The 12,533-nt window shown below is 38.9% G+C and overlaps 1 protein-coding gene across 1 annotated transcript in view; it reads left to right on the top strand.

The window, feature by feature from the left end:
• Nucleotides 1-12,266, top strand: part of LOC121613498 (ryanodine receptor 2-like) — a 61,247-nt gene extending 48,981 nt beyond the window's left edge. The window contains exons 90-104 of the mRNA XM_041946890.1: nucleotides 12-94; nucleotides 398-542; nucleotides 684-770; nucleotides 2,151-2,369; nucleotides 2,582-2,712; nucleotides 2,944-2,986; nucleotides 4,323-4,459; nucleotides 5,333-5,393; nucleotides 5,766-5,912; nucleotides 6,102-6,236; nucleotides 7,393-7,549; nucleotides 7,730-7,794; nucleotides 9,516-9,616; nucleotides 10,998-11,049; nucleotides 12,171-12,266. Coding sequence (XP_041802824.1) covers nucleotides 12-94; nucleotides 398-542; nucleotides 684-770; nucleotides 2,151-2,369; nucleotides 2,582-2,712; nucleotides 2,944-2,986; nucleotides 4,323-4,459; nucleotides 5,333-5,393; nucleotides 5,766-5,912; nucleotides 6,102-6,236; nucleotides 7,393-7,549; nucleotides 7,730-7,794; nucleotides 9,516-9,616; nucleotides 10,998-11,049; nucleotides 12,171-12,266 — 1,659 coding nt within the window. The remainder of the gene's footprint in view (nucleotides 1-11; nucleotides 95-397; nucleotides 543-683; nucleotides 771-2,150; nucleotides 2,370-2,581; nucleotides 2,713-2,943; nucleotides 2,987-4,322; nucleotides 4,460-5,332; nucleotides 5,394-5,765; nucleotides 5,913-6,101; nucleotides 6,237-7,392; nucleotides 7,550-7,729; nucleotides 7,795-9,515; nucleotides 9,617-10,997; nucleotides 11,050-12,170) is intronic.
• The last annotated feature ends 267 nt before the right edge of the window (nucleotides 12,267-12,533 follow it).

Genomic DNA, 12,533 nt, shown 5'->3' with positions numbered 1-12,533 from the left:
TCTACCAACAGCAGCTGAAGGCCCACACGGCCACTGAGGAAAAAATGGAAGAGAGAAAGAGAAAAGGGAGAGAAGAGAAAACGCCTTATGCAAAGTGAGTGTAGCTTCACCATTAAATCCTGAAAGGGATTATTTCCTCAGAACATCCTAAGCATTAGATGCTGAGTCAGTTAAGGTATAAAAAATAAAGAGTGGATTTGGTTGAGGTGATAGTGTACAGTGGGTTTTAAAGCTAATAAAAACTACATTATCATTTTGTCAAATTGAACACTGTTATTTTAATGTCACACTTGGTCAAAACGCATCTTGAAGTAAAAAATAAGCAGAAGTTTGATTTCATCATCTCAGACATTACTACTTTTGACCTTCCCTATGTTTGTGGTTGGACTGTTTGCAGACAGAAGGAATCTGAGAAGAAAACTGGAAAGGAGAGAGCAGAGGCAGAATGGAGAGACAACAGATGCTCTAATAAGTCAGAGGAACCACAGAGCCAGCAGTCAGCCCTCTGGGAGACGATAAGCACTCATAACAAGAGTCTGCTGGTAATAGACAAGTACACTATGATATATTGTGCACTTGTGGATACTTATACTGTACCTACTGATAAAGATGAACTCTAACAAGCACTTCAGTTTGCATACGCAGGCAGAAAACACCTGAATCTTTTTCCTTTTTTTCCCCAGAATTATTTTGCAAGGAACTTTTATAATATTCGCTTGCTGGCTCTGTTTGTTGCCTTTGCAATCAACTTCATCCTCCTCTTCTACAAGGTGAGTGTGCTTGTGAGAGAAATTCTAAATTGCATCAAATGTGCAGTGGTGCATTTGGAAAAGTAATTAGGTCCATTTACTCAAGTACTGTACTTTCATTCAATTTTGAGGTACTCTATACTTTTCTGAAGTAGATCTTGCACTTCATCACATTTATCTGGCAACTGTAGTTACTAGTACTCTTGAGTTTACAATATCACATAGAAAACACCTTTAGCCTACACAACAGTGGTCAACTGTCAAACTGTAAAATGCTGCATACACAAGAATGCATCAGTACTAATCATCCAATAATGCAAGAATTTTATGGATAACCGATACCCGACTGTTAATACCGGAAGTGAACTTTTCTACTAACACTTTTTTACCTGTAACAGAGTATTTTTGCAGGGTGGCATTACTACTTTTACTTATGTAAAGGATGATGGAAGTACTTCTTCCATTCCTGTAAATTTGTACTATTTCAATTATTTACAGGCTTGAGCATGTCTACATAATCTGCTGATCTGACCCTGTCCACTCAGAATTAAAGAGCCAAGGGAAATCTATTTCAATTAATAAAGGCATTTAAACTCTTTTAAGTAAAGTCCCCTCTCCTTGCATTGATTAAACCTCTAAAGTCATCTCTGTTCATCTAAATAAAATATTTAGACGTTTTTTGTGAAAAAAAAAATCCTTGAAAATGGCTAAAATATAACTCCACACCTTTGCTTTCATTTAGTATGCATAGCCTATGAATATGCGAATAGCCCATGCCCGTATATCCACCCACCCCTCCGCTGCTCGCCTGCAGCTTGAGCGTACCTGCTCACCTTTGACCTCTGTTCATCAAACACACAGACTTCTGCTTGTTTTATACTATGCTAGCTGCTGTATGTGTCTCACTCTACAATCCTAGGAATGTAACAATAATAGATAACATAACCATTTGCCTTGACTACATTATCATGATATGGAAAGCCCCACACCGCAAGTTGGTCCCTTAGGTATGTCAAGTGTGAAATCCTCGCTGTTGGGATAATTGTTTTAGAAATTAATTGGTAAACTGCAGTTTCAAAGCTGAAATACTCAGCCAAGGCATTGACTTCTTATTTTCCTACTGATATGTCTTAGAATCATAGAATAAATAGAATAAACATTCCATGGATATGTGAATAGGGTTAAAAACCTGATTTTCATTGGAGTGCATATGCAGACTTAGATTCACCAGATCATGTATAAAGAGAGGACCTGATCTAACTGTTTGGTCCTTTTGGATGCTGTAGGTTGTGCTGTGGAATTGTATTGCATTATATTGTGTGTTTGTAATATTTTGTTAAAAAAGTTTGCTTCATCTTTGATGAGGTCCATCTATATTTTGCTCTCTTCCTGTCTTCCCAGGTTGCATCCTTGCCTGCATCACAAGAAGAGGAAGGAGGGATCACATCTGTTTACAGTGAAGACCTGGACTCTGGAGATGCTGCTGAAGACGATGACGATGGCTCAGTTTATTTTGTTTTGGAGGAGAGCAGTGGATACATGGAACCGTCGCTGCATTTCCTAGCTGTAGCACACACAGTGATCTCCTTCTTTTGTATTATTGGTTACTACTGCCTCAAGGTATACCATCTTGAGCTCCAATGTTTGCAGATTTATAATGAACTCATATCAGTTTCTCTCCATCACATAGACCTAGAGCATGTTTTATAACCAAAGCTGAATTGACAATGAAGCACATTGCTAACAAAGATGTGTTTAATTCATTTTGCTGATTTTAAAACACACTGATAATTGAGAAAGTCAAGTGGTACTGTATTGCATTTGATTGGCAGGTACCGTTGGTTATCTTCAAACGTGAGAAGGAAGTAGCACGAAGGCTTGAGTTTGACGGGCTGTATGTGACAGAGCAGCCCCCTGAGGAGGACATCAAAGGGCATTGGGACCGACTGGTCATTAACACACCGTATGTTCATAGCCACAGAATCAGATGGGCTGATGTCATATTAACATGAAATAAAAACATGTTTTACACTTAAAGTATGAGGTGCTTGCTGTTGACATCTGTTTATAGTTATGTGACAAGCTGTACACTACAGAAGTATTTCACTCACACTTATGTTTCAGTTTACGCTACATTTTTAATTAGAATTTTTTTCATTCTAAATATTTTCATACAATTTGTTTGTCTTTTCAGATCTTTTCCAAGTAATTATTGGGATAAATTTGTGAAGAGGAAGGTAAGATCTTCAGAGGACTGCAGTTATGATTTTGCAACAGTAAAAATATTCTACATTCTGTTCTTATCCATGTATGCACTTGTATATCTCACTCAGTGACTCTGCATTAAGAAACTAACTGAAATGTAATGAGCCATTTAACGGCAGGTGTAATTATTCCCCTATCTGGCACCACAGTGGATTTTATTGTCTCCAGAGGCCGTGCAATGCTTAGTGTCCTCATTCTGATTGCCTCTCATGGCATGAGGGAGATTAAATTATTATTTGAATGAAGGAACACTGTATTTGTCTTTTCTTGAAATAACATTTTAGTTATATAATTAACTGTAATGAAAACTATAGGGACGATAAATCAAACGAGAGTACTGTAACTGGTTTCAGTAGTCCACAGATGCATTCAGTCAGGCAAGCAATGTTTCTGAACATTACAAATTTGGACAAAAGGCAGGCGGCCTTAGGGGGTCACAAGCAGAACAGGAAAGTGGAACGACCACAGCTGATTGTGAAGGGCTGAGAATCCTTCATGTGAAGTGAACATTCTCTGAAATACACCTCTCTGTAAGCCATAATGTATTTTAAGAATACTAATTATTTTCACAAACACCCATATTAGAAGTGAAAGTTCAGTAATTATTTAGCCCATAATGTCTAGTTAAAGGAATGTTTTGAGCTTGAATTTTATTGAAATTTGAATGGATCTCCATTTTTTTTCTTGGCGCCAGCATCTAGTGGCTGTTGGTGGCAGTGATTCCTCAGGCACTTTGATGTGGGCCTCAACTTTTTGCCACTGGGTGGCCACGTGGCCTGTATGGAGTGCGCATAGCACTGACACATTACATTTAATACTCTGTATTGCATCAGTTTAAGAGCCTGCAGTAAAATAGATGGTATCATGCCCTCAAGTGCTTCTGGTAATTCACTTTTAAGTTTCCAGGTTGTAGATATTTCTTACCATATGTTGAAGTGCTTACTTTAGTAATAACATAATGGCTCTGTATTAAAACTAGACTTTGGTTGGCCTTTGGTTCAAATTAATAAATTAGAGACATAAAGTTGCTTAGAGCTACAGCAGCACAATAAGGACAAACTCTGCATCTGTCATGTGATTAAATTAATCAGTCGTTTGCACAACCACCATGCCAGCTAAAATGATACTGTATTGTCAGCACAGGTATCAGACCATCCTTCCTTTTTCGTTCAGTCACTGTCATCTCATTATGGCACAGACTGTGCAGGGGAATTCAGCCAGTTACCTCTTGCAATCACTTTTCATTCTTTATTCATATGAAAAGACACTGAAGAGACACTGTGTAAACCTGTCTTCTTCCCCCGTCAGGTGATGGATAAGTATGGTGACTTTTATGGCTGTGAGAAGATCAGTGAACTCCTAGGTCTGGACCAAGCTGCTTTAGACTTCAGCTCTGAGAGAAAAGAAAGGAAGAGGCTCAAGAGAGATACTGCCTGGAGTGCTCTGTAAGTAGAAAAAAAAAAGTCTGGGAGAGATCCATGGGAAACTGCAGCTATCCAGTCTGCCATTTATTTTGCCTTGTATGCAGTTTCAGACAAAAAAATAGGGGATGAATAAAAAGGAGAGCATTTTAAATGGTTTATGTTTGTCGTACACTAAGACATCAAAGGGCAAGATCTTCAAATAATCATCAATTGCATTTTCATTTTAGTATAGCGTATACATCATTGCTATAAATAATAAATAATCCTAGCCTTTGATAGGTAATAAAGTATGCAGTTGAGCAGTTGGCTGCACAAACAGCAGCTTACATTGATGATAGCAATGTGGCATCCTTCTCTGTTGGATAGCTGCATGTGTGTTTGCAGGCAACCTGTCATTGATATAAAAAGAAAAATTAGGAAAGTAATATAGCCTTTTCTCTAATACATTTTACTGTAGAGTGGAAATAAATGGAATGAAAATACTAAATGAACCCTACTGATGAACATTAACATTGTGGGCTTATTTAGTCTTATGTCTGATCCTTCTTAGTAACACCTTGAAATAACATTTCAGAACGTTTATTGTTAATTGCCTTTGCCATTATTTATAGCCATTTCATTGATAATGAGTACTCTGCTATTAACTGTTTGTGAGGTTGTTTTTTTGTGCTTGTTACCTAACAGGTAGGTAACAGGTGGCCAGACAAAAGAATGTCCTCGAACATTATGTTGTACTTGAGGAAGAACAGGACTGTCTGAGATAAAGCCACATAACAGACGTGCTCTTTTATGAGACACTGTAGCAATAGGGTCTGATTTTAGACATGGACACTTCTAGCTTGTTTAAAGGGTTCTTACCTTTGTGTGTCTGTGTGATAATGCTATTTATTTCAGATTTAATTCCATTGACATGAAGTACCAGGTCTGGAAACTAGGAGTTGTGTTCACTGATAATGTAAGTTTGGTTGTGTCTAATATTTATTGGTTTCTACTTGATTTGTTTGTACATGGCCTCTTGTTCCTACAAAGGTGTCACTTCCTGCAATAAATGTTAACAGATAATTTAATATGTCCAAGCAGCGTGTAAAAGATATCAGATATTTTATAACTTATTCCTAATTTGTTTAATCTCTTGTTCTACAGTGCTATGATTTTGTTTGATATAATTGCACATGCTGCAGAAGTGACGGTGGTAATATCCTGTCATTCTGCCTTATCTAAAACACACATTTGTCTCTTTATCTGTCCTAGTAATCTATTTTGCCTGTTTTATGTGTGCGTGTGTGCGTGTGTGTGTGTGTGTGTGTGTGTGTGTGTGTGCTCACAGTCCTTCTTGTACTTGGCCTGGTACATGGCCATGTCGATTCTGGGTCATTACAACAACTTCTTCTTTGCTGCCCATCTTTTGGACATCGCCATGGGCTTTAAGACACTTCGTACTATCCTTTCCTCTGTCACCCACAATGGGAAACAGGTGTGTGTATATGTCAGTCCTCTCTATCCATTGATCTTAATGTGTGGTCATAGCTGCAGTTTGCATGCATGTGATGTTTGCTTTCACGCTGTAGGGTTATATTGGGGGTTCTTCTAAGATGAAGAAGCGTATTAAAGCCCATCTGTCTCTGTCTGTCTTTTTGTAATTATGTGTGTGTTTGTCTGTCAGTTGGCCCTGACTGTGGGCCTGTTGGCGGTTGTTGTGTATCTCTACACTGTTGTGGCTTTCAACTTCTTCAGGAAGTTTTACAACAAGAATGACGACAAGGATACCCAAGACATGAAGTGCAATGACATGCTTACTGTGAGTTAAATTTGCATATTCTAACACACACACACACACACAGTAGTCCGTCTCTCCACATATATCTACCTACCTCTATCTGTTCTCTCTATCTCTCAATGTTGATCTTTCCAGAACAAATTCAGCCACTCACCTCATTTTCTACCTCTTCAGATTGAGAGGGCTTCAGGAGGATTCTGACAGTGATCCCCATTGTTGGAGTGAGAACAGCCTCTTGTCTTAGTCCCTCCTCTACTTTTCCATAAAATGATGGACACATGGATACAAAACAGCTCCTCAAGCCTCAGCATAGCTCTTTGTTTGGCCATTCACAACATTAACACCCCACCGCCTGCTTTATTGTAATGTGGACTCCACTGTCACTCACACAAGCAGGCGGATGGGCAGCGATAGCATTTGAATAAAACCCTTCTATTATAGGAAGCAGGGGATATTACATTAACTCCTCAGTCACAGTCACTGTGTTATTGTTTATGCTTGACTTTTAGCAGCCCCTCAGCAACAGTGATTTGCTGTCCCTTTACCAACATCACAACAACACAAGTACAATGCAAAATGGCAGAAATCCAAAGATAAGCAAAAGACATCTCACTGCTGTTTAGTCTCATGAACTTATATGAAAAAAAAGCCAATTTGAAATTTTTAATGCTGCTTGAAAGTTAGCAAAACATTTCAGGTTTTTTGTAGAAAATATCATCCATGTTACCTAAAAGCACACTACTGTCCTTGCTTGACAACTTCAATGTTAATTCTTCTTGCCTCATACTCTTACATGATTTCCATGTGGGGAAAAACTGTCTGAGGCAAAGAACATTGATTAAAAAACCTTCTACTATTCTGTGAAATTGTTTCAAATGCTGCCTGCTAGAAACCCTTAAATGCCCTCCCCCCCTGCCAAAAGCAACCAGCGTGGAAACGGCATGAAAATGCAGTAAATATATTCTCATGTTGTTTTCCAATTTGAAATACTGTGTTAACCTCAGAGTTTGGAGAAATAATACTCTAGTCCCCCTTAGATACTTAACATTTTCTCCCCCTACCTCATACCCTTGTTGAAGTGACAGCTGAAGGAAATGCCTGTCTGGCATGAGTAGTTGAGTAGCATCCTCAGTTGGAATACACACTTTACAATACATGATAATGTCTGTTCTTTCAGTGCTACATGTTCCACATGTATGTGGGAGTGCGTGCGGGAGGGGGCATTGGTGATGAGATCGAGGACCCTGCTGGAGATGAGTTTGAAGTGGAGCGCATCGTCTTCGACATCACATTTTTCTTCTTTGTTATTGTCATCCTCTTGGCCATCATCCAGGGTGAGTCTCACAGGCTGATGTACATTAACATGTATACCACATGTTATTACCTAGATACATACAAAATATATTCCTCTGAGTCCTTAAGTATGAGTGATACCTGTCATTCAGATACGAGCACCTCCATGCACATGTATACCGGTGTACCCACAGATGCATACTATCATGATCTTTTTTCAGGTTTGATAATTGATGCCTTTGGAGAGCTGCGTGACCAGCAGGAGCAGGTGAAAGAGGATATGGAGGTGAGATTTGACACTTTCTCTCTCTTGCACTACTGAGATGTACCGTCCGAGCAAGTGCAATACATTTGGTGTGGATATTAAGGCTGTACGGTATGCAATTCTGTGTCATTTAAATACAAAGACTCTTGAAGGATAAACAGCATAGTCATTGTTTTTTTAAGTGTGTGTCAGAGGAGATGACTGTTTGCTCAAGATTAAGTGGATTCAGTTGTTGTGAGCTCATGTCACCAGAAACACTCGTACCATTGGCCTTAATGAGAGGACACCATTATCTCTTTCTCCTGAATAATTAGTGGGATTAATTACAGAAAGTTCTATCTGAGAAAAGCGAATCCCTGCTATTTAACTGTTTCAGCCTCAGAGTCTAGTTTCACTCATGCTTGCATTAGTGTGGTTAGAGAATGTAACTATATTTGGAGCATAATAAGTGAAGGCTAGATGCAGTAGGATGGAAATGAAGATGTATTTCGTCTTCATTATGATTCCACAAATTGCATTGCTGAGTTGCTGAGCCAGGGTTACGTGTGACGCTTGTTTAGTTGGAGCCCGTGGAGTAGCTTAATTGTCAGGGTAGCAACGGTGCGTGCCTCCTTCTGTGGCATGCCTCTACAACAGGTGTGAACAGAACCCGACCAAAGGACACGCTGCAGGCAGGACAAGCAAGGTTAAAACAGATTTTATTATGTGGCCATGTAGGCTGACAATCAGCAACAGGTACAGCATGTAGTCAGAGGTGGCAACAAGTTCAAAGGTGCAGGAGAGGCAGGTGGGCAATCAAAGACTGGACTGCTGAGGCAACAAGGCAGCACAGAGGATGTGAGTCAGTGAGAACAGCAGTGAGTCACCCTCGAAATATAACAGGTACACAGCTGATGTCGCTGAACACAAAGTTGTTATGGTGGCAAATGCACAATAATCTGCCACTGTACCTTCATGTGGAAAAATCACTTGAAAAATGGTGAGCTGTTGTGCAGTCAAGTAAAAAAAACAGATTCAAAAAGAATTCAAACAAAATGTTTCACAGATTGTTGAAGGCTTATGAGAACAAAGGCAGGCAGTGGCTGTGAAACGATTATGAGTAGTATTATGTATTAGCATATAGTATAGTATTGTCATTTTCTGCCATCAGTTATTAATGTGTTCTTTCATTTAGTCTCTATATAGCCTCTGCCCCACTGTTTGTGTCTAAAACAGATTTTGCTGTTGCATTTTTCCAAATTGCTTTTCAGATGACGCTCTGCTGCAGTCAGCAATGATAAATCAGTTTCAGCTGCCACTTCTATCCTCCCATAATTTGAAGCCCTAAATATGAATGCCCTAAAGTACATATTGCATTAACCTAAAAACACAAATTTGATTTTCATTTTATAAGCACAAAACCTTTGTATGGCTACATAGTATATATGGGTAAGGGTAATTTGATTGTTTAGTACTCCCACAATGATCCCAGCAAACATGCCCCTCAGCGTCTCGTCGAAGCCTGGCAGCGGGTAATCCTGGAAGCATCAAGTTGCTGTTATCTGCAGTCTTTTGTTTTTTGCAGGCTTTCTTTGAGTCTCTTTGCAAAAACAACTTAAAAGGTGTCTTATTGTTGTGCTAGCATGTCAAGTTTGAGTCACAGAGCTCTAAAACAAAAGGTCTCTGGTCTTATTTTCTCATATACTCTAGAGAACATTCCTGTTTTGTGAATCCTTACATGTCTTAAATCTCTCCTCCTGCAGACCAAGTGTTTTATATGTGGAATAGGAAGTGAATACTTTGATAAAGTCCCACATGGCTTTGAGACTCACACTCTACAGGAGCACAACTTGGCCAACTATCTGTGAGTTGACTCACCGCCTTCATGCCTCGGGTTGTCAACCTATTACTAAAACTCACAACCTGATATGTTATCACTAACAAGGCAGACATTTGTCACGTTGCCTTTCACAGATAAAGTGAAGCGTAAATATTCTGCATGCTCCACCAACACTAAACCTTTATAAGAAACAAAAAAAAGAACATTAAAAACCACAAATACACCTCCACCAGTGTTCTAACTGATTGATACTTACGTCAGTATATCCAGATAAACCATTATTGCAAAACTTTCATAGAGAATGTGTTATTCTGTTTTGTTTAAGGCCTGCTCGTGGTGTAAAATATTAACTGTGTTGTTTCCCTTCCCCAATAGCCACCTCAACACTGGCGTTTAGAATTCAGATTCAAACCACTGTCTTGTTTTATATTTATCAATATTTTACTAATCGCCATTGGTTAACATACTGCCATTTTGATGTATGCAGTGACAATCAGATTGAATGCTGCACACCTCACAGTCTTAGTGACAGGTGCTTAGGACCAAACTCTCTAAACTGAAAGGAAGCAAAAAACCCTGCGTTGGTCCGTGGGCTTAAAATGTCAAGGGGCTCCACCACCACACCAATATAGACATGGGCAGGCAAGAATCCACCAATCACAGGGCACTTGCAACACGTATGACACTCGCAAAAATGTGACAATACATATAGAAATACGTGAAAAGGCTCACATAAAAGTCAACACAGAAGGATCCATTGCCAATAAAAGTGAACCAGGTTTGTGTAGAACTTCAATCACTGAAGAAAATAATTACCACGTCACTCATCAATTGATTACAACACAGTTTTTTTTTTAATTTGTCAATTTTTTGCTGTTTTGCACATATAACACAAGTCCAGCAAACTGCATTCATCACCTGTGTGGATGCACAGTTGATCACAGTTAATGAAAACTTTTTCCACTGTGGATGCTTCAGAATTGTTATTTTGAAAGTGGTGTTGAATTATGCACTGTCGCCATGTCAATAATTGCCACTGTCAAGAGCTTCTTGAGCCGAATTCGGTTTCCCCGAGTCAGTCATCGTGTGACAGATGGACTCTTCCCTGCCCATGTATATGTATTTATGGTGGTCCTTTATGTGACATTTTAAGGTAACCTGGTAAAGATCTACAGACTCAGACCTCATAATTTAATAAAGGATCAGTAGTTTTTAATGTTCCTTGCTTCTGGTCAATCATCATTTGCTAGCATTAAATATTTGACCTGATTGTCAAAATACAGCTGCTGTGTTTAGGTGTATTCCCACTTGTAATACCTAACAACTGTTTCCATAATCAGTCCTAGAACTTGTGCACAGACTATGGGAGCTATGTGACATGAATCTGGCTTTTGTGTCCTTACAGATTTTTTCTGATGTACCTTATTAACAAGGACGAAACCGAACACACTGGGCAGGTATAATAGTTATCTCCTCTGTTTTATTGCATGATCTAAAAGTAAGAACAAAGTGGGCACTTTTAAAGCTGGAGAGAGAGGGGATGACATGCAGCAAAGGGACCCGGGTTGGAATTGAACCTGGGTTGCTGTGCTAAGGACACAGCCTTAGTACATGGGCGAGCTACTGGGGCACCCTGAAACCCTTAAACAATCCTGCTGTCATTGCCAGATCTTACATGCCTTCATGTATCCTTCTACAATGTGTCTCCATGTCTCAGCGACCTTTTTATTCCAGGATTTGCCACGGCAGTGACAAAGCTGTAGTGTAACCTTTTCAACTAAGACAGAATCTGTATTCACACTGTCTTTCAAAACCCTTATCAGTCCCAACACACACACACTTTATGATAATATACATGTACATGACAGGCATATCCCTTGATTACATTTTTCTCTTTTTACTTATAAACTATTACCAGTGGGGGGCTTCAGTTGAAGCAGACACGTATTTTAATTCACTTGTCCTCTAATCTTTTTACTACAACATGTTTTGAATAATGTTTTTCATAGAGGAGCAAAGAGGAGTGCTTTCAATCAGTGAAAACATTTTCACTTTCACTCTCTCTGTCTCTTTCTCTCATGTCTCACGCTTAGTGTACACAAATCTATGGAAGGGACATGCATCAGTACAGATGAGGACATATTTAAATCTTAATGCTGCACAGTGTAATAGAAAAATAATAAATCCAGTCTTATTTGTAATAATTTGGATATATTTTTGTGGCACAGAATTCATTTTGGATGTGATGCTGCAGAATTGATAGACAGAAAAACAAATATTACATTTTTTATCAGATGAATTATTTTGGACTATTGGGTGCAGTTTCCAAACTGAGTTGGGTTCTGGGACTGGAGATATGCTGTGTATATGCTTTCAGCGAGTTATTTTTCTCAGGTGTAGATTAAAGGGGGAGCCGTGACGTGAAATGTGGCAAATATTTCTCCATCAAGCCACACAAACCTCAGAAAAGCTTAAAATCTAAATTGTATTCTCTGTGGTTAGATTTTGCTGATCTAAATCTGAGCTGAGGTTTATCACAGTTCATAAAGACATATTACCGCTCTGTTGTCTTTGCCAGGAATCCTATGTGTGGAAAATGTACCAGGAACGTTCCTGGGAATTCTTTCCTGTGGGAGACTGTTTCCGTAAGCAATATGAGGATCAACTGGGATGAAGGGAAATCGGAGAGATCTAAAGCCTCCCTAGATAATGTCATCACACAGAAGCCATCTTGATTGATGCCCTTGGACCTTGAATTTTGTGTGTGCACTATATTGACTTTGGAGTGGTTTTCCCTCAAAATATACATACTTAATGTACATTAGTATTTTAATTGTATTTTAGTAGTATTTTAATTAATTGCATTGATTAAATTGTTTTAGAACTAAAGAATGAAGACCGTTTATGTTGGGATACAAAATTAATATGCTGTAAAAAGTGA

Source organism: Chelmon rostratus, chromosome 11 (genome assembly GCF_017976325.1).
Source record: "Chelmon rostratus isolate fCheRos1 chromosome 11, fCheRos1.pri, whole genome shotgun sequence".
Classification (NCBI taxonomy): Eukaryota; Metazoa; Chordata; class Actinopteri; order Chaetodontiformes; family Chaetodontidae; genus Chelmon; species Chelmon rostratus.
This window is presented reverse-complemented; position numbering and strand designations above follow the sequence as displayed.